This window comes from Salmo salar, chromosome ssa02 (genome assembly GCF_905237065.1).
Source record: "Salmo salar chromosome ssa02, Ssal_v3.1, whole genome shotgun sequence".
Lineage (NCBI taxonomy): Eukaryota > Metazoa > Chordata > Actinopteri > Salmoniformes > Salmonidae > Salmo > Salmo salar.
In genome coordinates, this window is record NC_059443.1 from 84,486,106 (window position 1) to 84,512,272 (window position 26,167).

At 42.2% G+C, this 26,167-nt stretch overlaps 2 protein-coding genes across 2 annotated transcripts in view; both read right to left on the reverse strand.

Annotated features, from left to right (window-relative positions):
• The window catches only part of LOC106594502 (zinc finger protein 850), a 62,362-nt gene that overhangs the window by 18,104 nt on the left and 18,091 nt on the right, over positions 1 to 26,167 (reverse strand). The gene's annotated exons all lie outside the window — the stretch shown is intronic.
• On the reverse strand, positions 12,019 to 20,124 carry LOC106590052 (zinc finger protein 354A). Its single transcript, XM_045711418.1, has 3 exons — positions 19,896 to 20,124; positions 12,677 to 12,815; positions 12,019 to 12,416 (listed from the first exon to the last, which is right to left on the reverse strand). The coding sequence occupies exons 1-3, from the start codon at positions 19,902 to 19,904 to the stop codon at positions 12,040 to 12,042; spliced, it is 525 nt and encodes a 174-aa protein (XP_045567374.1). The 5' UTR covers positions 19,905 to 20,124; the 3' UTR covers positions 12,019 to 12,039.

Sequence of the window (26,167 nt, forward strand, 5' to 3'; positions counted from 1 at the left end):
TGTTGTAACTGACCTGCCAAAACTATAGTTTGTTAACAAGAAATTTGTGGAGTAGTTGAAAAACGAGTTTTAATGAATACCAACCGAAGTGTATGTGAACTTCTCACTTTAACAGTAGAGGATCATTGTAGAAGGAGTCCTGAGCCAAAGGGGCCAACGCACGTCTGGAGTAGACGCCCAGAAGTAGATGGTCATCGTAGAAGGAGTCCTGAGCCAAAGGGGCCACCGCACATCTGGAGTAGACGCCCAGAAGTAGATGGTCATCGTAGAAGGAGTCCTGAGCCAAAGGGGCCACCGCACGTCTGGAGTAGACGCCCAGAAATAGATGGTCATCGTGGAAAGAGAGCCCTACTGGGTCCTCACAGCAATGAGGACAATTTGTTCTTATCTAGAGCAGAAATGGTTGCTAATCTTACATCTGGACAAAAAGAGTGTTCGGTGTGTGGGTTGGGGCCAGTTAAGTTAGGAACAGGTTTGCCGCTTGTGGGAGTTCCCACAGGGGGTAAATCTGACTATGTATATGGACTTACCATTCTTAGTAGAGATGCCACGTAATCCTGACCCCATGACATTCTCTGCATGACACAACCACACAGGCCCACCGTTGTTTGCTAGGCCAGATAATACTTTACTCCCACACATTCCAGTAGCAGGAGTGATGACAGCCCCTTGGTGTATTAGAGGAGAACTGAGGAAATCATTTGGGTGAACTAGAATGTAATTGTACAATGTATTACAATTGATCCAATACTTGTAAGTTAACTGTTAACAAGGCCGACACTGAGGAACTTGGTAATGTTACTTATGGTATTTCAGTCTATAGTGTTATTGTCCTTTTAAGAGGAGCCTTGAATGTAATTGGGTTATTAACATGCTGTAAGGCGATATGTGCCTCTCCGGCTAATAATGTTTCAGCAGCTATCATGTTTTCTGCTTAGTTTGCCTAAATGTGTTATTAACATGCTATAAGGCCTCTCTGGATGATAAGGTTTCAGCAGCTATCATGTTTTCTGCTCCTCCAGACAATGGTGAGACTGATGAGCTCCCATTTTCCCCTGCATACGGATGAGCTCCCATTTCCCCCTGTAGATATGGACGAGCTCCCATTTCCCCCGTTGATATGGACGAGCTCCCATTTCCCCCTGTACATATGGATGAGCTCCCATTTCCTCCTGTAGATACGGATGAGCTCCCATTTCCCCCTGTAGATATGGATGAGCTCCCATTTCCCCCTGTAGATATGGACGAGCTCCCATTTCCCCCTGTAGATATGGACGAGCTCCCATTTCCCCCTGTAGACATGGATGAAGAGTAACGATTGAAGGTTGTTTTCGTTTTAACAAGTTGAGGGTAATGTCATCTAAACCAATAATCTCTTTCCATAAAGTGGACCACTGAGCTGCTAAACCAGCACCAACTTTTTGAAGGTCTTAGCAGATTTGTTAAACAACAAGGTTTTACATTTTGACTAAGTTGATGTCCCATGGACAGTTAGTGCAGAACAAAGGTCAATCCAACCCGATTGTGGTAAGAACTATGGAAACAATTGAGAGATTTATTTACCCCTGAATCTACAGATCCCTTGTGCATGCGTGTGTATTTTTGAAGGACTCACTCCTGTTGATTATAACCTTTGATTGTAGATTTTAGCTTCATTATGATGATTCTGAATGAAATTAGATTCACTCCTATTAATGGAAGCTGAACCTTCATTATGATGATTCTAAATGAAATTAGATTCATTATTATCACACAAGTGATAAGAGGATGGAATGTGAAGGAAATGTTATTATGTGAAGAGACAGCTTTGAAAACGTTCATCTTGTCTTTGGTGTCATAAACGATCCTTGGTTCCTGCCTGTACTTGGTAAAGATATGAGGGGAGGCCGTCAGAACATCCCAGAATATGTTCTTTAAGTTGAGATAGAATACGGAGCCAGTCACATGTAGGAACCAATCCAATGAATCATGTTTATGTAGGTTTTAATGTTGCCGTATATAAGGAACACCCTTTTAGAGCTCCCTTCAGACCCGTACTTTATGCATCTCAGTTTGACTGTGACCTTTCCAGCTTTCTGTTAATAAACAACGATTAATTTCAGATTGACTGTGACCTCTCCAGCTTGCTGACAATAAAGAGTGATTCATTTCATTTTGACTTTGAGTGTCCCTGTGTTGATTTTCCATGACACTAGTTTCAACCTATCAGTGCCACTGACTGGCTAGCTAGCTAGTGGTTAGCACTAGTTAACGTTAGCTATCATATTAGTTGTCTACTACTTGTCTCTTCTTTCTGACTGAGCCAGGTGTCTACTAGTTGTCTCTTCTTCCTGACTGAGCCAGTTTTCTGCTAGTTGTCTCTTCTTCCTGACTGAGCCAGTTGTCTCTTCTTCCTGACTGAGCCAGTTGTCTCTTCTTCCTGACTGAGCCAGTTTTCTGCTAGTTGTCTCTTCTTCCTGACTGAGCCAGGTGTCTACTAGTTGTCTCTTCTTCCTGACTGAGCCAGTTATCTCTTCTTCCTGACTGAGCCAGTTGTCTACTAGTTGTCTCTTCTTCCTGACTGAGCCAGTTGTCTACTAGTTGTCTCTTCTTCCTGACTGAGCCAGTTGTCTCTTCTTCCTGACTGAGCCAGTTGTCTACTAGTTGTCTCTTCTTCCTGACTGAGCCAGTTGTCTCTTCTTCCTGACTGGGCCAGGTGTCTACTAGTTGTCTCTTCTTCCTGACTGAGCCAGTTGTCTCTTCTTCCTGACTGAGCCAGTTGTCTACTAGTTGTCTCTTCTTCCTGACTGAGCCAGTTGTCTACTAGTTGTCTCTTCTTCCTAACTGAGCCAGTTGTCTACTAGTTGTCTCTTCTTCCTGACTGAGCCAGTTGTCTGCTAGTTGTCTCTTCTTCCTGACTGAGCCAGTTGTCTCTTCTTCCTGACTGAGCCAGTTGTCTACTAGTTGTCTCTTCTTCCTGACTGAGCCAGTTGTCTGCTAGTTGTCTCTTCTTCCTGACTGAGCCAGTTGTCTGCTAGTTGTCTCTTCTTCCTGACTGAGCCAGTTGTCTCTTCTTCCTGACTGAGCCAGTTGTCTACTAGTTGTCTCTTCTTCCTGACTGAGCCAGTTGTCTCTTCTTCCTGACTGAGCCAGTTGTCTACTAGTTGTCTCTTCTTCCTAACTGAGCCAGTTGTCTACTAGTTGTCTCTTCTTCCTGACTGAGCCAGGTGTCTACTAGTTGTCTCTTCTTCCTGACTGAGCCAGTTGTCTCTTCTTCCTGACTGAGCCAGTTGTCTACTAGTTGTCTCTTCTTCCTAACTGAGCCAGTTGTCTACTAGTTGTCTCTTCTTCCTGACTGAGCCAGTTGTCTGCTAGTTGTCTCTTCTTCCTGACTGAGCCAGTTGTCTCTTCTTCCTGACTGAGCCAGTTGTCTGCTAGTTGTCTCTTCCTGACTCAGGTATACAAGGCTTGGGTGGAAGGAAAGCAACATGAAAATTGAATTATGGCAATTCATATTATTGTTCCAAAATTAATTATTGTTAACTTACATATCTCAAGGCCAAGCAAGAAGTCTTGACCTCGCGCACATTTTTCTGTCCTCAGTTTGATTGAAAGCAACAATCTGTATTATTTCCTGTTAACATATTGCTTCTAGAAAGAGAGAAGGAACACCACATGTAACTGATTGCTTCTAGAAACAGAGAATGAACACCATGTGACTGATGGCTTCTAGAAAGAGAGAAGGAACACCACATGTAACTGATTGCTTCTAGAAACAGAGAAGGAACACCATGTAACTGAGGGCTTCTAGAAAGAGAGAAGGAACACCACATGTAACTGATTGCTTCTAGAAACAGAGAATGAACACCATGTAACTGATTGCTTCTAGAAACAGAGAAGGAACACCATGCAACTGATGGCTTCTAGAAACAGAGAAGGAACACCATACAACTGATGGCTTCTAGAAACAGAGAAGGAACACCATGTATCTGATTGCTTCTAGAAACAGAGAAGGAACACCACATGTAACTGATGGCTTCTAGAAAGAGAGAAGGAACACCACATGATCAAGATCGGCTTCCTATTTCACAACAAAGCCTCCTTCACTCATGCTGCCAAACATACCCTCATAAAACTGACTATCCTACCAATCCTTGACTTCGGCGATGTCATTTACAAAATAGCCTCCAACACTCTACTCAGCAAACTGGATGTAGTCTATCACAGTGCCATCCGTTTTGTCACCAAAGCCCCATATACTACCAACCACTGCGACCTGTATGCTCTCGTTGGCTGGCCCTCACTACATATTAGTCGCCAAACCCACTGGCTCCAGGTCATCTATAAGTCTTTACTAGGTAAAGCCCCGCCTTATCTCAGCTCACTGGTCACTATAGCAACACCCACCCCTAACACGCGCTCCAGCAGGTATATTTCACTGGTCATCTCCCAAGCTCATCTTGCTCTTTTGCACCCCAGTATCTCCACTTGCACATCATCATCTGCACATCTATCACTCCAGTGTTAATGCTAAATTGTAATTATTTCACCTCTGTCCTACATATTGCCTTACCTCCCTACTTTTCTACATTTGCACTCACTGTAGATAGATTTTTATTTTGTGTTATTGACTGTACGTTTGTTTATGTGTAACTCTGTGTTGTGTTTTGTCGCACTGCTTTGCTTAATCTTGGCCAGGTCGCAGCTGTGAATGAGAACTTGTTCTCAACATGAGTTTTCTAGTTCATGCTAGCTCTTTTAGTATTTAGCTAAAGACTACAACTGAGACTGCTAGCTCATGCTACCTCCGTTAGCATCTAGCTAATGGTTACGACCTGAGTTTGCAAGCTCATGCTAGCTCCGTTAGCATTTAGCTAAAGGTTACAAGTGGACTTATCCTTCTTGGGTGATACTTTGTAGATGATGATGCTGCAGTATATTCTATTACCCTGATATATGGCTATAAGGTGTCTGAAACGATGAAGTGTCCCAAATTAAACCCTATTCAATATATATTGCATAACGTTTGACCAGAGTCTTATGCGCCCTAGTCTAATGGGCCCTAGTAATTAGAGCTCTAGCCTTATGAGCCCTAGTCTAATGGGCCCTAGTCATTAGAGCCCTAGTCATTAGAGCCCTAGTCTAATGAGCCCTAGTCTAATGGGCCCTAGTCATTAGAGCCCTAGTCTTATAGGCCCTAGTCTAATGAGCCCAAGTCATTAGAGCCCTAGTCTAATGGGCCCTAGTCATTAGAGCCCTAGTCTTATGAGCCCTAGTCATATGAGCCCCAGTATAATGGGCGCTAGTCATCAGAGCCCTAGTCTTATGAGCCCTAGTCATATGAGCCCCAGTGTAATGGGCGCTAGTCATTAGAGCCCTAGTCATTAGAACCCTAGTCTAATGGGCCCTAGTCATTAGAGCCATAGTCATTAGAGCCCTAGTCATTAGAGCCCTAGTCTAATGGGCCCTAGTCATTAGAGCCCTAGTCTTATGAGCCCTAGTCATCTGAGCCCCAGTCTAATGGGCGCTAGTCATTAGAGCCCTGGTCTAATGGGCGCTAGTCATTAGAGCCCTAGTCTAATGGGCCCTAGTCTTATGAGCCCTAGTCATCTGAGCCCCAGTCTAATGGGCGCTAGTCATTAGAGACCTAGTCTTATGAGCCCCAGTCTAATGGGCGCTAGTCATTAGAGCCCTAGTCTAATGGGCCCTAGTCTTATGGGCCTAGTTTACAGGACTCTGGTCAAATGTAGTGCACTATAAATGGAATAGGGGTTAATTTGTGACACTTCCCTGATGTATAGTAGGTTATCTCATCATGTTCATATGAACTGATCTGAAGTCAGGCTAACTGAATGGTGACTAGTGGAAGTTACTGTTATTACACTTTTTTTAAATGAAAATGTTTTTTCCCTTTTAAACTTTGACTGTTGTCTTTTCATTTATAGTTTGGTGAATAAAACATGTCTAATATTTATCAGAATCCCACAGTTCTTGTGTTTATTGACTTTGACACATTTTTCAGATGTTAAATGGTTTATTTTCTAAACTCAGTTGGTTTTACAGGTGTTATCTTATGTTCAGAACCTTTTCATCAGGCATTCATTGGAGTTCAACACTTCTCTCATTAATGCAAAATCAAAGTTTTGTGAAACACCATATGTACATTCAGTTTAGTCACCAATCCATAATGATAAACTCCCTGGTTAGTCATTCAGTTTAGTCACCAATCCATAATGATAAACTCCCTGGTTAGTCATTCAGTTTAGTCACCAATCCATAATGATAGGCTCACTGGTTAGTCATTCAGTTTAGTCACCAATCCATAATGATAGGCTCACTGGTTAGTCATTCAGTTTAGTCACCAATCCATAATGATAGGCTCACTGGTTAGTCATTCAGTTTAGTCACCAATCCATAATGATAGGCTCACTGGTTAGTCATTCAGTTTAGTCACCAATCCATAATGATAGGCTCACTGGTTAGTCATTCAGTTTAGTCACCAATCCATAATGATAGGCTCACTGGTTAGTCATTCAGTTTAGTCACCAATCCATAATGATAGGCTCACTGGTTAGTCATTCAGTTTAATCTCCAATCCATAAGTATGTAGTTGGCTCAGTTGGTAGAGCATGGTGTTTGCAACGCCAGGGTTGTGGGTTCAATTCCCACGGGGGACCAGTTCGGAGAAAAACATTTATGCCTTCACTACTGTAAGTCGCTCTAGATAAGAGCGTCTGCTAAATGACTAAAATGTAATAATGATAGGCTCAGTGGTTAGTCATTCTGACATTTAGGGCACCGATCAAACAACCTAAATAATGGTGTAGATTACAACATACCAGGCTATTTGAGGTGTAGATTACAACATATCAGGCTAGTTGAGGTGGAAATTCTAATCAAAAGGAAGAGGCTGCAGATTCTTCAAACAACTTTTATTATAAGAACTGCAATTCTGGAGTGGTTAATAATCACTCAATGTGCAGAGTTAAGAGCCCCAGAACAGAGTTGGGTCTCAGGTTTTATAAAAAGGTACAACCTCTGTCTACGTAGCAGTCAGCAGAAGTGTGAAAGCATAAAAGGGTATATTGTGCACTCAAGCAGGAACAACAAGATTAGCTCAGATCAGGTGTAGTTTCTGTCTCCAGGTCATATTGCTGATGCTATACAAAGGTAATCTTTCAGTTCTCCTCCACACAGCTGCACCCTCAGTGTATGGAAGACAGGATGTAGCCTTATCACAAGGTTACCCCCAATCGGCTGTTGGCCTTAAACCCAGAGGCCTAACTCAGGCCAACAGACACAGTGGAAAATAACTGATCCAAATATTCAATGCATAAGCAGTATAGAACATAATCTTGTAATTTTCCACCATACAGCATATCAGGCTAATCGAGGTGTTGATTAAAACAAACATTTGAATCTAACAAGTCTGCATGAGATTATCCAATGGCAACATCAGTGATGGGTATTACAGCAGGTTTCTGATTTGACAGCTCCAATGCAGTTACACCTCAGGCATCACCTGAATAAAAACAATGAAACGACTATGCAGTTGTCGGTTATGGTGGATTAAGGCAGAAAAGATTGAATCCAGCCCTAATTTACATTCCAGAGTTTTAGCTTGTAAACATGGCTGAATGGGATTCCTACTCCTCCATGCAGTCAATGTCCATTTTCATGATAGGTACCGCTCTGACACAGTTCCACCTCAGACAACGTCACAACACCAGCGATGCAGGTGTCGGCTAGCGCCAAATCTCATTGAATTGAGCCCACAATCCAAATGCTAAAAATTACAAGATACACATTTCAAAAGCGTTCTTTTTGAAGTGCAGAGAAAAATAGTCGATGGTAAATATCATGTTCCATACAGTGTTTGACTGGAACTTCACTGCACCATTTACTTCTGCATCCAAATGTTTATAATTTGTATCAAATGGCAAGTTGTGAGTATGTTGAGAACTGTGTCCGTTCTCAGGGCTTGATTCAATCAGACCCGTGTTAGACAACATCTGCATAGCGATTGCTTTGGCGGTGTTGGAGGTGGAACTGCATTAGAGTTGTCAAATCCACAAGAGGCTCCTGGCATTATAACTAAAGCGAACATTGCCATTGGCTGCACAGAGTCAATCCCATGAGGCCGTGTATCAAAGTTCAAACAATGTTATTGACTACACCTTGATAGAAATACTCATTTTGTTGAATGATTTTCCATTAGAGCGTAATTATTTATATATAGCCTACACTTTCTCATTCAGAACTTCTAATGCGGGTGTGGCTTTGGGACAATGATGCAAGTTCAAATCACATTTATTTATAAAGCCCTTTTTTTAGATAAACGTTTTGGCCGAAATTAAAAACTACGGGTTTTGGTTAAATCCACAAAACCGAGTGAAAACATCCGTATTTTAAAGTATTGTTGTTTCAGGTATGGGCATTGTCAAAGACAACATACAAGCGTTCACATTTTACAGTTGTTAGCGTGTGTCCTTAATGCTCATTCAATAATTGTCTCTATAGGTGTTCAATCATTTACAAATGACAAATTAAAATATTTATCAGTCTGTTCTCTTGTGCAGAGCCATTAGGCCTCGCTCCTGTATGTGTTCTATGGTGTATAATCAGTTCACTTGAGGTGGTAAAGCATTTCCCAGTTAGAGAGCAGTGGTAAGGTTTCTCTCAGGTGTGTATTCTCTTGTGTGAAGCCAGGGTTCCCTTGTGTGAATCTCTTCCCACATTCATCACAGCTGAAAAGTTACACTGTGTGTGTCAACTGATGTGATTGCAGACGGATCCTTTTACTGAAATGCTTGTCACACTGATCACAGGTGTGAGGTTTCTCTCCGGTGTGAATCCTCCTGTGGTACCTCAACCCACCTGCCTGCGTGAATCTCTTCCCACAGTCGGTGCAGACGAACAATTTCTCTCCCGTGTGTGTCATCTGGTGGTACTTCAGATGCTGTGAGTTGACCATTAGTGGTGAACCTCATCTTACAGTCAGAAGAGTGAGGACGTTGCTCTCCTGTGTGTCAGCTGGTGTCTAAACAGGTGACCATTATCGGTGTAACTAGTCACACTGAGCAGCTGTATGGCCTCTGTCCTGTGTGGATTCTTGTGATTTTTTAAGGAGCCGGATCAAGAAAAACTGAGTCCACACTCATGCAGCACTAATGCTTCTTTTTGGAGTGAGTTCGCAAGTCACCTGATGTGACAAAACTCATCCCACACTGATCACAGTGGTGCCGCTTCTCTCCTGTGTGCCTTCTCTTGTGAACTTTCAAGGCGCTGGCCTGGGCAAAACTCTTCCCACAGTCAGGGAAAGGGCAGTGGTATGGCCTCTCTCCTGTGTGTCTTCGCTGGTGAATTCGCAAGGTTGCCATTGTGGCAAAGTTGTTCCCGCAGTCTGAGCAAGAGTACGGTTTCTCTCCCTTGTGACTACGCTCGTGTCCTTTGAGAGACTGTTGCCAAAGGAAGCTCTTGTCACAGTGGAAGCAGTGGTAAGGCTTCTCTCCAGTGTGTATAAGCTGGTGTTTCTTCAATGCGCCTGGCGTTGTGCAGCTCGACTCACACTGAGAGCAGTGGTACATCTTCTCTGAATGTGTGAACTTGTGATTATTTAAAGAGTCAAGTCTTGAAAAGCTCTTGTTGCAGTCAGAGCAGTGAAATGGTTTCTCTCCTGTGTGTATTCTTCGGTGTTTCCTAAGATTGGCTCTATGTGCAAACTTCTGCCCACATTCAGAGCACTCGTACGGTTTCTCTCCAGTGTGAATCCGCATGTGTCCTTCCAGTGCCCTGGCAGAGGAGAGACTAGCACCGCATTGGGAGCAGCAGTGAGGTTTAGCTTCTGTGTGTCTGACCTCATGTTCTTTCAGAGATCTGTTGTTAGTGAAACTCAGCTCGCACTTAGAGCAGTGGTATGGCTTTTCTCCTGTGTGAATTTGCATGTGATCTGACCGTCCAAAACTCCTCTGGCAAACATTGCAGCTGTGTGGTTTCTCGCCTGTGTGAATTATCTGGTGTTTGTACAGGGCTGAATTAGTGGCAAAGCTCAACTTACAGTGGGAACAGTGGAAGGGTTTCTGTCCAGTGTGTGTTCGCTTATGCTGCTCTAGAGAATGAGATGATCCTAGCTTCTTACCACACTTTGGGCATTGGTATCCTTTCTCTCCAGTGTGCACTTTGTTATGTTGCAAGAGTCCAGTCTTAAAAGCAAACCTCTTCCCACACTCAGTACATTGGTGGGGCTTCTCTCCAGTATGTCTTAGCTGGTGACATCTTAAAATAGACAACAGTCTGAAGCTTTTCCCACAGTCAGCACATTGGTAAGGTTTCTCCCCTGTGTGAATGCTCTGGTGTACTCTGAGTAATTTAGCAGAGGAATAGCTTCCCCGCACTGCTCACAGTGGTGAGGCTTCTCTCCTGTGTGTATTCGTTTGTGTTCAAAGAGTGTTGAGGCTTGTTTGAAACTCTTCCCACACTCAGAGCAGTGGAACGGTCTCTCTCCAGTGTGAGTCCGCTGGTGAGCTTTTAACCTGTTTAGGATAGGGGGCAGTATTGACACGGCTGGATAAAAAACATACCCGATTTAATCTGGTTACCACTCCTACCCAGTAACTAGAATATGCATATACTTATTACATATCGATAGAAAACACCCTAAATTTTCTAAAACTGTTTGAATGGTGTCTGTGAGTATAACAGAACTCAAATGGCAGGTCAAAACCTGAGAGATTCCTTTACAGGAAGTGGCCTGTCTGACCATTTCTTGAACTTCTTTTCCATCTCTATCATTTACTAAGGATCTCTGCTCTAACGTGACACTTCCCACGTCGTCCATAGGCGCTCAGAGCCCGGGAAAAAACAGAATGTCGTCATTCCAGCCCCAGGCTGAAACACATTATCGCCTTTCTCAAGTGGCCGATCAAGGGACACTGGGCTTATGCGCGTGACCCCGACCGCCCCCGCCTTTGGGATTTTTTCCTCTGTTTGCTGAAAAGGAGATTCCCTGTCGGAATATTATCGCTTTTCTACGAGAAAAATGTCGTAAAAATTGATTTTAAACAGCGGTTGACATGCTTCGAAGTACGGTAATGGAATATTTAGAATTTTATTGTCACGAATTGCGCCATGCGCGCGACACTTCTTTACTATTTCGGATAGTGTCTGGAACGCACGAACAAAACGCCGCTATTCGGATATAACGATGGATTATTTTGGACCAAACCAACATTTGTTATTGAAGTAGCAGTCCTGGGTGTGCATTCTGACGAAGACAACAAAAGGTAATCAAACTTTTATAATAGTAAATATGATTATGGTGAGTGCTAAACTTGCCGGGTGTCTAAATAGCGAGCCCGTGATGCCTGGGCTATGTACTTAGAATATTGCAAAATGTGCTTTCACCAAAAAGCTATTTTAAAATCGGACATATCGAGTGCATAGAGGAGGTCTGTATCTATAATTCTTAAAATAATTGTTATGCTTTTTGTGAACGTTTATCCTGAGTAATTTAGTAAAATGTTAGCGAATTCCCCGGAAGTTTGCGGGGGTATGCTAGTTCTGAACGTCACATGCTAATGTAAAAAGCTGGTTTTTGATATAAATATGAACTTGATTGAACAAAACATGCATGTATTGTATAACATAATGTCCTAGGGTTGTCATCTGATGAAGATCATCAAAGGTGAGTGCTGCATTTAGCTGTCTTCTGGGTTTTGGTGACATTATATGCTGGCTTGAAAAATGGGTGTCTGATTATTTCTGGCTTGGTACTCTGCTGACATAATCTAATGTTTTGCTTTCGTTGTAAAGCCTTTTTGAAATCGGACAGTGTGGTTAGATTAACGAGAGTCTTGTCTTTAAATGGCTGTAAAATAGTCATATGTTTGAGAAATTGAAGTAATAGGATTTTGAAGGTTTTGAAAATCGCGCCACAGGCTGGCAGTGGCTGTTACGTAGGTGGGACGAATTCGTCCCGCCTAGCCTAGAGAGGTTAAACTTTGCGATGTAACAAATTTCTTCCCGCAATCATAGCAGCAGTGGGGTTTTCGCCAGTGTGTTTTATTCTCTCATGTACCCATAAACTACTGAAGTCTTTAAATCTCTGCCCACATTCTGAGCACTGGTATGGGTTTCTCCAGTGTGAATCCGCATGTGTCCTTCTAGTGCACTGGCAGAGGAGAGGCTAGCTCCACACTGGGAGCAGCAGTGAGGTTTCTCTCCAGTATGAATTCTCTGGTGTCTTCTAAGACCTACTGAAGAGGTGTAACTCTTCCCACAGTCAGAGCAGCAGTGAGATTTCTTCCTTGTGGGTCTCTGCTGTTGTTTCTTGAGGTGTTCTGATCTGGAGAGACTTTTCTCTGCTTCCTCAGCATCATGTTTAGCCTCCCAAGATGACAAGCCCCTTCTACCGAGAGAGTGACAGTTAGGACTGTCCCCTGTGAAGCAAAGACAGACAGTTATGGTTCCTTCTTCATATCGAAGACAGACTTAGGTCCAGCTTTTCACAATCTTGTAACCGAATTTAAGCATTTAAAATCTTCAATGTAATTTTTTATTAAATCTTCAAATTGCAATGTCTCCAAGGGTGTAGGAGTGCGTGTAACAATTCTACATCTTTCAACATATTGTATTGAATGGTAATTAATGACATCCAGGGAGTGTCCCAAAATAAATGTATGTCAGAGCATAAACCCACTTAGCTCCAGTGTTCTTCTGCAGTCGACCAGCAGCACGGACAGCCTCTTCAGACCCAGCAGTAAGGGGCTACCGGGAGAGGAACGACACGGGGACTCCGGGAGGGGTAGGTAGGAGGAGGGTTGGAGGGAGAGTGTTTCCTGTCAACCCAAAAAGAGAGTAGGTGTGTTGTCATATTGGTACACTGAGGGTAAAACACAATGCTCTAAAGAGGGTAAAACAACTAAATAAATAAACAAATGGCCGAAAATAAGTCCTCAACTATTAAACCTTTGTCCAGAAAACTCGATTTCCTCTGAGTTGTTCCTGATGTCCCTTATAGTATAGTCTGCTGTTATCATTGTTAGTGTTGCTTTGTGTTAACCTCTTGGGGCTAGGTGGGACGCTAGCGTGCCACCTGTGGTGCACTCCATCAACAGCAGGTGCATTTCAAGAGCGGCAAATTTGAATCCAAATAAATGTCAAAATTCAAATTTTTCAAAAATACAACTATGTTACACCATTTGAAAGATAAACATCTCCTTAATCTAACCACGTTTTACGATTTCAAAAAGGTTTTACGGCGAAAGCATAAATTTAGAGTATGTTAGGACAGTACATTTACAAGAGTTGTGTGTAATGTTTTGTCAAGTCAAAGACAGGGTCACCAAAACCATAAAACCAGCTAAAATGATACACTAACCTTTTACAATCTCCATCAGATGACACTCCTAGGACATTATGTTAGACAATGCATGCATTTTTAGTTCTATCAAGTTCATATTTATATACAAAAACAGCGTTTTACTATGGCATTGATGTTGAGGAAATCGTTTCCCTCCAATAACCGGCAGTCAAGTCAGCGTCACAAATTAAATAATTAAAATTAGAAAACATTGGTAAAATATTATATTGTCATTTAAAGAATTATAGATTTACATCTTTTGAACGCAATCAACTTGCCAGATTTAAAAATAACCTTACTGGGAAATCACACTTTGCAATAATCTGAGCACTGTGCCCAGAAAAATACGCGTTGCGATACAGACTAGACGTCATGTTGGGGAGATCTAAAATCGAAAATACTATGTAAATAATCCATTACCTTTGATTCTCTTCATCAGATGTCACTTCCAGGTATCACAGGTCCATAACGAATGTAGTTTTGTTCAAAAAAGCTCATCATTTATGTCCAAAAATCTCCGTCTCGTTAGCACATGATGTAAGCCAGCCGGACTTCTCGTCATGAACGAGGGGAAAAAATATATTTCCGTTCGTTCAAACATGTCAAACGTTGTATAGCATAAATCATTAGGGCCTTTTTTAACCAGAACATGAATAATATTCAAGGTGGACGAATGCATAGCCTTTTATAACGTATTGGAACGAGGGTACCCAACATGAAGTAGCGCGCCAGGTGTCTAATGGGACATCACCGTTCCATGGCTCTTGTTCGGTCAGATCTCCCTCCAGAAGACTCAAAACACTTTGTAAAGGCTGGTGACATCTAGTGGAAGCAATAGGAAGTGCCAAAATATTCCTAAACCCCTGTGTTTTTCAATGGGATAGGTTTAAAGTCAATACAACACATCAGGTATCCACTTCCTGTCAGAAAATGTCTCAGGGTTTTGCCTGCCAAATGAGTTCTGTTATACTCACAGACACCATTCAAACAGTTTTGGAAACTTTAGAGTGTTTTCTATCCATATATAATAAGTATATGCATATTCTAGTTACTGGGTAGGATTAGTAACCAGATTAAATCGGGTACATTTTTTTTATCCAGACGTGCAAATGCTGCCCCCTAGACCCAACAGGTTAACCTCTATGGGCTAGGTGGGACGCTTGCGTCCCACCTACGTAACAGCCACTGGCAGCCTGTGGTGCGATTTTCAAAACGTTAAAAATCCTATTACTTCAATTTCTCAAACATATGACTATTTTACAGCTATTTAAAGACAAGACTCTCGTTAATCTAACCACACTGTCCGATTTCAAAAAGGCTTTACAACGAAAGCAAAACATTAGATTATGTCAGCAGAGTACCAAGCCAGAAATAATCAGACACCCATTTTTCAAGCCAGCATATAATGTCACCAAAACCCAGAAGACAGCTAAATGCAGCACTCACCTTTGATGATCTTCATCAGATGACAACCCTAGGACATTATGTTATACAATACATGCATGTTTTGTTCAATCAAGTTCATATTTATATCAAAAACCAGCTTTTTACATTAGCATGTGACGTTCAGAACTAGCATACCCCCGCAAACTTCCGGGGAATTCGCTAACATTTTACTAAATTACTCACGATAAACGTTCACAAAAAGCATAACAATTATTTTAAGAATTATAGATACAGACCTCCTCTATGCACTCGATATGTCCGATTTTAAAATAGCTTTTTGGTGAAAGCACATTTTGCAATATTCTAAGTACATAGCCCAGGCATCACGGGCTCGCTATTTAGACACCCGGCAAGTTTAGCACTCACCATAATCATATTTACTATTATAAAAGTTTGATTACCTTTTGTTGTCTTCGTCAGAATGCACACCCAGGACTGCTACTTCAATAACAAATGTTGGTTTGGTCCAAAATAATCCATCGTTATATCCGAATAGCGGCGTTTTGTTTGTGCGTTCCAGACACTATCCGAAATAGTAAAGAAGTGTCGCGCGCATGGCGCAATTCGTGAGAATAAAATTCTAAATATTCCATTACCGTACTTCGAAGCATGTCAACCGCTGTTTAAAATCAATTTTTACGACATTTTTCTCGTAGAAAAGCGATAATATTCCGACAGGGAATCTCCTTTTCGGCAAACAGAGGAAAAAATCCCAAAGGCGGGGGCGGTCGGGTCACGCGCATAAGCCCAGTGTCCCTTGATCGGCCACTTGAGAAAGGCGATAATGTGTTTCAGCCTGGGGCTGGAATGACGACATTGTTTTTTCCCGGGCTCTGAGCGCCTATGGACGACGTGGGAAGTGTCACGTTAGAGCAGAGATCCTTAGTAAATGATAGAGATGGAAAAGAAGTTCAAGAAATGGTCAGACAGGCCACTTCCTGTAAAGGAATCTCTCAGGTTTTGACCTGCCATTTGAGTTCTGTTATACTCACAGACACCATTCAAACAGTTTTAGAAAATGTAGGGTGTTTTCTATCCATATGTAATAAGTATATGCATATTCTAGTTACTGGGTAGGAGTGGTAACCAGATTAAATCGGGTATGTTTTTTATCCAGCCGTGTCAATACCGCCCCCTAGCCCTAACAGGTTAACCCATATATATAAAAAAATATATATTGTTCATGAAATCTGAAAAGTACAAAAGTATCATGGCCCCAAGACGGAGCAGGACCATCGCAGCCAGGCCCAGAAGCTAGGATATGGATAGATATCATTCTGAAGTTTCTAAAAAACTGTTAAAATACTGTCTGTGGGTATAACAGAACTGATTTGGCAGGTGAAACCCCGAGGACAATCCACCCAGGGGAAAAAAATGTAGGTCATTGGACTTTTCAATGGTTTTCTATGGGAAAGTCTAATAATTAGGACCCAGATTGCAGTTCCTACAGCTTCCACTAGATGTGAACAGTCTTAAGAAATTGTTTCATGCTTGTTTCTTGAAAAATGAAGTATTCGTATTCTTTCTTTGTATCCCTCAGAACTCTAGTCTTTTGGCGCGCGTGAATGAGTGCGCGCTCCTCGTTCTTTTTCTCCGGTATTGAACACAGTATATTCCATCTTAAATTTTATCGATTATTTACATGAGGTATATGAGATTGGATTAGAAATGTTGTTTGAATTGTTTGGACGAAGTTTACAGGTAACTTTTTAGATTCCTTTGTAGGCATGTTGGGCGAGTTGGAACAGGTGGATTTCTGAATCAAACGCGCCAAATAAACAGACATTCTTGGGATATAAAGAAGGATTTCATCGAACAAAAACGACCATTCATTGTGTAACTGGGACCCTTTGGATTGCAAAAAGATGAAGATTGTCAAAGGTAAGTGATTTATTTTATCGCTATTTGTGACACCTGTGCAAGTTAAGAATTCATGTTAATGTAGGAAGTGGGTGAGGCGCTGTCCTCAGACGATCAAATGCTATGCTTTCGCCGTAATGCCTACTGTAAATCAGACAAAGCTGTTTGATTGCTAATGAATGGTGTATAACACTTGTATTTTCATGAATGTTTAATATTACTACTTTGGTATTTTGAATTTCGCGCTCTGCAATTTCACCAGATGTTGTCGAGGTGGGACGCTAGCATCCCAGTGATCTGTAAGAAGTTAACTCCCCACTTTTCCCAGACAACGTACTGTCAGAGTATGGAGGCCACCAATTATTTAATATAGGCTACTTAAACAATTCCAATCTCCTTTAAAAGGCAAAAGGCAAATGGGGGTAGTTGACATATGACCAAAACATACAACAAAACAATACTTTCTGAAACAAACCCCCAAAAAACTGTTGCAATAATTTACGTCGAAACATTTGAAAATGTTGTGGCCAGTGTCGATTTTAAAGGGTCTTCCAGAGGAAGTTGATGAGGTTAGGTGAAATATTAAAAAGGACCCCTCCTCCAGAGGAAGTTGACGCCAATATTTCAACCTAATTCCTGTCCTAGTGCAGAAATGCTAGTTTAGTTCCAACCTCTGAAAACCAACTAAATATGGATTAAATCGGGCGTACACTTCACCTTCATCTGTGCGCACAGCCAAGTGGAAGAAGGTAGGGAACTTGTGGTCTGCTTTTATATTAAAAAAAAACTGTCTGTTTGCATTCAGGCCTGGCGGAAAGCAAACATCATTCCGCTAACCAAGACTAGTAAAAACTCCCTTTACTGGCTCAAACAGCCAACCAATCAGCCTGCTACCAACCCGAAGTAAACTTTTGATACATTTTTTGTGTGGGGGGGCAGGTACAATGCTATTTCACAGTAAACAAATTAAAAGCTGACATTCAGCATGATTATAGGGAGTGGCACTCAACATGTACAGCACTGGCACAAATTACTGATGATTGGCTGAAACAAATTGACGATAAGAAGCTTGTGGGGAGCTGTTTTGTTAGACTTCAGTGCAGCTTTTGACATTATCAATTAAAATCTGCTGCTGGGAAAAGGCTGTTATGGCTTCCCTGCTATATTGTGGATCGAGAGTTTTGTCTAACAGAACACAGGTGTTCATTAATGGAAGCCTCCAACATAATCCAGGTAGAATTCAGAATACCCCAGGGCAGTTGTCTAGGCCCCTTACTTTTTTCAGTCTTTACTAATGACCTGCCACTGGCACGGAGTAAAGCCTGTGTGTCTATGTACGCTGAGGACTCAACACTACACACGTCAGCTACCATCGGGAATTGAAATCGCTGCTACACTTAAAGAGCTGCAGTCAGTTTTAAAACGGGTGGCAAGTAATAAACTAGTACAAAATATTTTCAAAACTCAAAGCAATGTATTTCAGACAAATCATTCACTTAACCTCAACCAATTCTTGTAATGAATAATGTGTAAATTGATCGTTGACGAGACTAAACTGCTTGGAGTAAGCCATGATTATAAACTGTCATGGTCAAAACATTGATACAACAGCAGCTAAGACAGGGAGAGGTCTGTCCATAATAAAGTGTTGCTCTGTCTTCTTAAAAACGCTATCAAGAAAGTAGGTCATACAGGCCCTAGTTTTGTTGCATCTGGACTGCTGTCCAGTCATGTGGTCAGGTGCAACAAAGAGGAACTTAGGAAAGTTACAATTGACTCAGAACAGAGCAGCATGGCTGGCCCTTAAATGTACACAGAGAGCTAACATTAATGATATGCATGTCAATCTCTCCTGGCTCAAAGTAGAGGAGCGATGCATCACTACTTGTATTTGTGAGAGGTGTTGGCATGTTGAATGCACCGAACAGTCTGTCTAAACTACTGGCACACAGCTCAGACACCCATGCATACCCCACAAGACGTGCCACCAGAGGTCTCTTCACAGTCCCCAAGTCCAGAACAGACTACATATAGCCATGAATACATGGAACTCTAATCCACATCAACTAACTCATACAAGCAGCAGAATCACATTTTAAAAACATAAATATACACCTTATGGAACAGTGGGGACTGTGAAGACACACACAGACACAAACACATGACAACATAAGCACTATATACACAAGTACACAGGGATTTATTTGGGTTGTAGATTTGTGGTAGTAGAGTAGTGGCCAGAGGGAACACAGAGTGTGGTGAAAAGTGTTGTGAAATGTATTGTAATGTTTTTATTTTTGTTAATAACAGCTTTGGTAGCAACTAATGGGGATCCAAAATAAATACAAACCAGACTAATTATAGTATACTACAGTAGGCCTATCCATTCAGACTAATTATAGTATACTACAGTAGGTCTATCCATTCAGACTAATTATAGTATACTACAGTAGGCCTATCCATTCAGACTAATTATAGTATACTACAGTAGGCCTAAATAACCAGACTAATTATAGTATACTACAGTAGGTCTATCCATTCAGACTAATTATAGTATACTGCAGTAGGCCTATCCATTCAGACTAATTATAATATACTACAGTAGGTCTATCCATTCAGACTAATTATAGTATACTGCAGTAGAACTAACTAACCAGACTAATTATAGTATACTACAGTAGGTCTATTCATTCAGACTAATTATAGTATACTACAGTAGGTCTATCCATTCAGACTAATTATAGTATACTACAGTAGGCCTATCCATTCAGACTAATTATAGTATACTACAGTAGTCCTATCCATTCAGACTCATTATAGTATACTACAGTAGGCCTAACTAACCAGACTAATTATAGTATACTACAGTAGGCCTATCCATTCAGACTAATTATAGTACACTACAGTAGAACTAACTAACCAGACTGTCCAACAAATACAAGAAGAAGCAATTCCTATGTCATGTCGCGTTTACAACGAGTTTATATTTTATTTCACTATAATGAAGAGAAGAGAGATGAAAGACCTTGATTCTGATATTCTGCAGACCAAATTAACCTTAACTGTGTCAGGAGCAGACATGCCCGGTTCTCCAGTCGGTAGCTCGTTCAGGAAAATCCAAGGCTTTGCTGAGGCCTACTTTAGCAGTCTTCCATTCAGCAATTCACGGCCATTATTACCGTTCGGGAGTGCAACGAGATATTAAACTATGACATGTTTTTTATATATATTTTACATGTATCTAACTCACCTGATTCATTGTAGACACTCGTTTACGATCGGTCGTTTGCAGAGTTCAGGCGAAGTGAACCAGATGAGATGTTTCTCACTAGTCTGTTGTAGATTATGGAGGTAGAGATATATTCTACCCTGTGACTCTCTGCCTAAAGTCCCAAAAGAAAAGACAGACTCCGCCTTCACATCCGTTCCATTGAAAACATTTCCTTCACGTTACCATTCTGCTGGTAGCAGATCATGAAATGGCCGCAGAAAGGCGGATCTATTTTTTCAAAATAAGAGTCGTACTGCAATAACAGGCGAATGAATCGATTTTTGAAGCACTATTTTGCAGTACAACTGTGCACAGCATTGCAACCGCATAGGAAGAAAAAAATAATAATAATAATTTGATGCATTTTATAAATGTATTTCATTACACTGAACACAAATATTAATGCAACATGTAAAGTGTTGGTCCCATGTTTCATAGGCACAAAATGCTTATGTCTCTCATATTTTGTGCAGACATTTGTTTACATCCCTGTTAGGGTGCATTTCTCCTTTGCCAAGATAATCCATCCAGGTGGGGTTTATCAAAAAGCTAATTAAACATGGTCATTACACATGTGCACCTTGTGTTGGGGACAATAAAAGGCTGCTCTAAAATTTGCAGTTTTGTCACACAACATGATGCCACAGATGTCTCAAGTGTTGAGGGAGCCACCAGAGCTGTTGCCCAAGAATTGAATGTTAATTTCTGTACCATAACCTGCCTACAACATCGTTTTAGATTATTTGGCAGTACGTCCAAACGGCCTCACACCCGTAGACCACATGTAACCACTCCAGCCCAGGACCTGCACATCCAACTTCTTTACCTTCGGGATTGTCTGAGGGGGGTATTTCTGTCTGTAATAAAGCCCTTTAGTGGAGGGTTAAACTCATTCGGATTGGCTGGGCCTGGCTCCCCAGTGGGTGCCCTCCCAGATTGCATCATCTGTGGATCTTTTTACAGTGGGTATACGGTTGATACACAATGTGTATACGGTTGATACACAGTGGGTATACGTTTGATACACAGTGGGTATACGGTTGATATTCAGTGGATGTACAAATGTACAGTATCAGTATGAATATATCTAAATGCAGAGGGATGGATAGAGGGCATTGCAGTATAGCACAGTTATTTAGAGTACAGTTCAGAGATGGCTTGTTGTGGTGTGCAGCATAGTCTTTCAGTATCTATGGGCCAGATGTCCGGTTGGTGAGCGCCACAGCCCGGGGGAAGAAACTGTTCAGGTGGGGGGAGGTTTTGGCCACAGCCCGGGGGAAAAAAACTGTTCAGGGATGTTTTGGTCATGAGCAATCTGAACTGCCAGCCAGAGGTACATTTTTGGAAGAGGGGGTGACCGGGGTAGGAGTGGTCTGCTGTGATCTTTCGTGCACGCTTCCTTTCTCTGGAGTCGTGGAAGACGGCAGCTGATGACCCTCTCTGCACACCTGACAATGTGTTGCGTTTTCTTGCAGCGGGCAGATGCAGACCAAACAAACAGTAATGGAGGAGGTGAGGATGGATTCAACAATTGATGCGGACATCCAGATCAGGATTGACTGACTTTTTCAGCTGCCGCAAGTAGTACATCCACTGGATGACCGCTGTGACGTTGTCCTCCTGATAAAAGGTGGTGGGAGATGATGGCTCCCAAGAATTTGAATGATTCAGCCTTGCTAACAGCTAAGCCATCAATCTGGTGGGGGTCGTGTTCTCTAGTCAACCACCACGTTACATGGGCTCATAGCCGTTGGTGAGTGAAATCCACAAATCCAATTGTATTTGTCACATGCGCCGAACACAACAGGTGTAGACCTTACAGTGAAATGCTTACTAAAAAGCCCTTAACCAACAAAAATAAGTATTAAGTAAAAAATAGATAAGTAAAAAAAATATATATATATATAAATTAAAGAGCAGCAGTAAAATAACAGTAGCGAGACTATATACAGGGGGGTACCGGGACAGAGTCAATGTGCGGGGGCACCGGTTAGTTGAGGTAATTGAGGTAATATGTACATGTAGGTAGGGTTATTAAAATGACTATGCATAGATGATAACAACAGAGAATAGCAGCGGTGTAAAGGAGGATGGGGGCGATCAATGCAAATAGTCTGGGTAGTATTTTGATTAGATGTTCAGGAGTCATATGGCTTGGGGGTAGAAGCTGTTTAGAAGCCTCTTGGACCTAGACTTGGCACTCCGGTACCGCTTGCCGTGCGGTAGCAGAGAGAACAGTCTATGATTAGGGTGGCTGGAGTCTTTGACAATTTTTAGGGCCTTCTGACACCGCCTGGTATAGAGGTCCTGGATGACAGGAAGCTTGGCCCCAGTGATGTATTGGGCCGTACGCACTACCTCTGTAAAATCTTTTCAGTCTAATGAGGGGGAATAGGATTTGTCGTGCCCTCTTCACAACTGTATTGGTGTGTTTGGACCATAATAGTTTGTTGGTGATGTGGACCAAGGACCTTGTAGCTCTCAACCTGCTCCACCACAGCCCTGTTGATGAGAATGGGGGCGTGCTCGGTCCTCCTTTTCCTATAGTCCACAATCATCTGCTTTGTCTTGATCACGTTGAGGGAGAGGTTGTTATCCTGGCACCACACGGCCAGGTCTCTGATCTCCTCCCTATTTTTCTGTCTCATCGTTGTCGGTGATCATGCCTACCACTGTTGTGTCATCTGCAAACTTGATGATGGTGTTGGAGTCGTGCCTGGCCATGAGTGAACAGGGAGTACAGGAGGGGACGGAGCACACACAGCCCTGAGGTGCCCCCGTGTTGAGGATCAGTGTGGCAGATGTGTTTTTACCTACCCTTACCACCTGGGGCGGCCCATCAGGAAGTCCAGGATCCAGTTGCAGAGGGAGGTGTTTAGAGTCTGGGTCCTTAGCTTAGTGATGAGCCTTGAGGGCACTATGGTGTAGAACATTCACATTTACATTTACGTCATTTAGCAGACGCTCTTATCCAGAGCGACTTACAAATTGGTGCATTCACCTTATGATATCCAGTGGAACAACCACTTTACAATAGTACATCTATATCTTTTGGGGGGGGGTTAGAAGGATTACTATATCCTATCCCAGGAATTCCTTAAAGAGGTGGGGTTTCAGGTGTCTACGGAAGGTGGTGATTGACTCCGCTGTCCTGGCGTCGTGAGGGAGCTTGTTCCACCATTGGGGTGCCAGAGCAGTGAACAGTTTTGACTGGGCTGAGTGGGAACTGTGCTTCCGCAGAGGTAGGGGGGCCAGCAGGCCAGAGCTGGATGAATGCAGTGCCCTTGTTTGGGTGTAGGGCCTGATCAGAGCCTGAAGGTACGGAGGTGCCGTTCTGATAAGAGAATTATCTAATAAAGGTAAATTAATCAATAAACCATGATGAATTATTAGTCATACAGCATGGTTAATGAATAATCAATGTAATGATCAATGTAGGGATCGATTGGTCTGATTTGTTCCGGAAAGTCCAGGAACCACTGGAGAGGGAAAGAAATGTGTGTATGCAATTAGTATAGAGAGCTAGAGAAGCAGATGGTCAAGGGAGTAAAACTTCAAAGAGTTCCTAACCTTGAAGGAAAGGAACAGGCTGAGCCAGAATGTGATAAACAGCGTGAGAAGTCAATGGGGGTTGCAGGTCACCAACGGATTGTGTGTAAATGCATGTGCGTAAGTAAGCAAGAACTATATGACTGTTTTGTTATCCTGACGCCAGAACGTTCTCTGAATAAAGCTACAGAAACCTTTTGCAGAAAGCTGAGTCCTTGCCTAATTATTTTAACCCATTGTCTTACAAACCTTGGGCATTAGTCAAGGCGAATTGATTATTGATTGTTATCATAAAGATATAAAATTCCTTTAACAATTGGTCCTTCGAGCCGGATCTCAAACTGCCGCTGTCGTTCCAAGGAGACACTGAAACCGTGCACGGGCGGATGAAATATCCATAAATCAAAGACCTGGCCCTTTACTGTGGGTTCTTTACAGGCCGGTGGCAAACTGGTACGCGACAGAGGTGGTGACGAGATTCAACGAACATTGAAAAACTCAGCTGCAAATTATAAGGTTAGTAAGCTTTATTCATACTTTTGGGGAATAGCACCTGTATGATTACGTTAAATAAGGGGTGAGTGATACACCTGTGTGTCTGCATTGCATGATGAAATGAGTGAAGTACCTATAGGTCTGCATTACATGATGAAATGAGAAATACACCTGTATGTCTGCATTGCATGATGGAATAAGGGACACAATTGGGTGTTGGCATTAGATGAGAAAGCGATTGTTGTGAGTGAAAGGCAAAAGCGATTGTTGAGAGTGAAATGCAAAAGCGATTGTTGAGAGTGAAAGGCAAAAGTGATTGTTGTGAGTGAAAGGCAAAAGCGATTGATGTGAGTGAAAGGCAAAAGCGATTGATGTGAGAGTGAAAGGCGGGAGCAAGTAGAGGATTTTAATGTACTCTGGGTGTTAGACACTGAAATTGGTGAATGTTATAGCTGGTGACCTGGCTTCAGAAGTTCGTGTGGAGAAAACGGTTTTAAAGGGAATCAAGTATTCTGCGCGAATGGAAGGCAGGAATTAGTTGTAAATTCAAAACGACGAATTCGAAAATGAAACAGGGTCCGAAATGACCCTGGGCAACTGTGGCCACTGCACAAAACTAAACTAGGGCTTGTGGTGAGACCTGATAACGTAGCAAAAGGGTCAAAAAACCATAAGGGGATAGTCGGTACCTAAATATAGGGATTTAGGTCTGATATCTATGGGTGAAGTGAGACCTAATATGGCGGAGTGAGAAACAGATATTAGTGTCAAGAGTTACATGAAGCAACAGATATATAGACTGTTAACTAGGGCTTTACGACCCCTGGAAAATAGTTTATAGTTGCATACGTATGAGACCTAATGTCCGATCAATATCCCCTCTATAGATAAAGTTTAGAGAGAGATAGAGTAACTATACTGGGATGAGGGATTGCGTGTGAGGAGAATTCTGTCAATAAATCGCGAGAAAAAGACAGACAGTAAAACCTAAAAATAAAACGGGTTGCAGTGTTTGTCTATGAGTGAGATAAAGACAGGATGTCAGGATAGATACGTATGATCATTCTAGCAGAATAACTCTATATTGTGAGAAGGAAATTAATGGGTGTTGATACATATAGAAAACATATTGTTCAAATCAACAGTCGCGAAAAAAGCTGGTTTGTTCTTTTAAGCTGGAGATAGAAGCAATGTGTCACATAGCATGCGAATAATTATTCTTCAATTCTAGCTTAACAACAGTAAATAGCATACACATAAAGATTAACAGCGAGTAAACACTGATTGTATCTGATCCAGAGTTGTATAAATTAAAGCACATAGTTTAAGGTTCTTACGAATAATCCTTTTAAAATTCTAGGTAGGGAAAACAAGCAGAATAAATACGAGTGTACTTTAACAACACGGATGGTAAATCCTCTAAGGAGATCCCGGTATGGACGGGAGATGAACGTTTTATGCTGGGAAAAGATAAGAGGAACATTTTATTTTGGCCCGAAATGGAGGATGGATGTTTAAATGTTGAAAGATTGGAATTAAGGATAAAACAAATAGATAGGGTCTGTGGGGATAAGACAGAGAAGCAGCGCACAGAAGGCCTTGACACCGCTCGTGTTTGGCTGGCAGAAGCTAGGAAGAGAGCGGAGGGGGCCAGGGATAAGGGCGTTGCTAACAATGATTTGGGTAGCCAGGAGCAGACAGAGAGGACTCCCACGGCTCCCACAGAGACACCATCTAAACCCGAATTATACCCCTCCCTGGCTGACCAGGGGTGTCGGGAGAACCCAGATAACGAGGTGGTGGTAGTGAGACGGAGGCAACCACATCAAGTGCCGCCCGTACCAATACCCCTCCCCCATATGCTGGTCCTCAGGGAGCCGAGGGAGGTAGAGAGGAAGAGACACAGAGGGGAGGACAGGATTTAGCCATTTTATTGAAAAAGCGGATAGAAACGGAGTGAGAGAGAAAGATGAGAACTAGGGGTAGAGAGCGTGTTGGTGGTGCTGCACAACCCAGAGCCCTCAGTAGACTCATTTACCATAACCAAAGTCCGGATAGGAATAGACAAAAGAAAGAGGGAGATGGACGCTTTAACTGTAACAAACCGGGTCATTTTGCTAGAGAATGTGAGGTTCTGTGTAAACACTGCAATAAAATAGGTCGAAACTGTAAAAAGAGTGAATCGGTTGAGATAGAGCATCTAACAG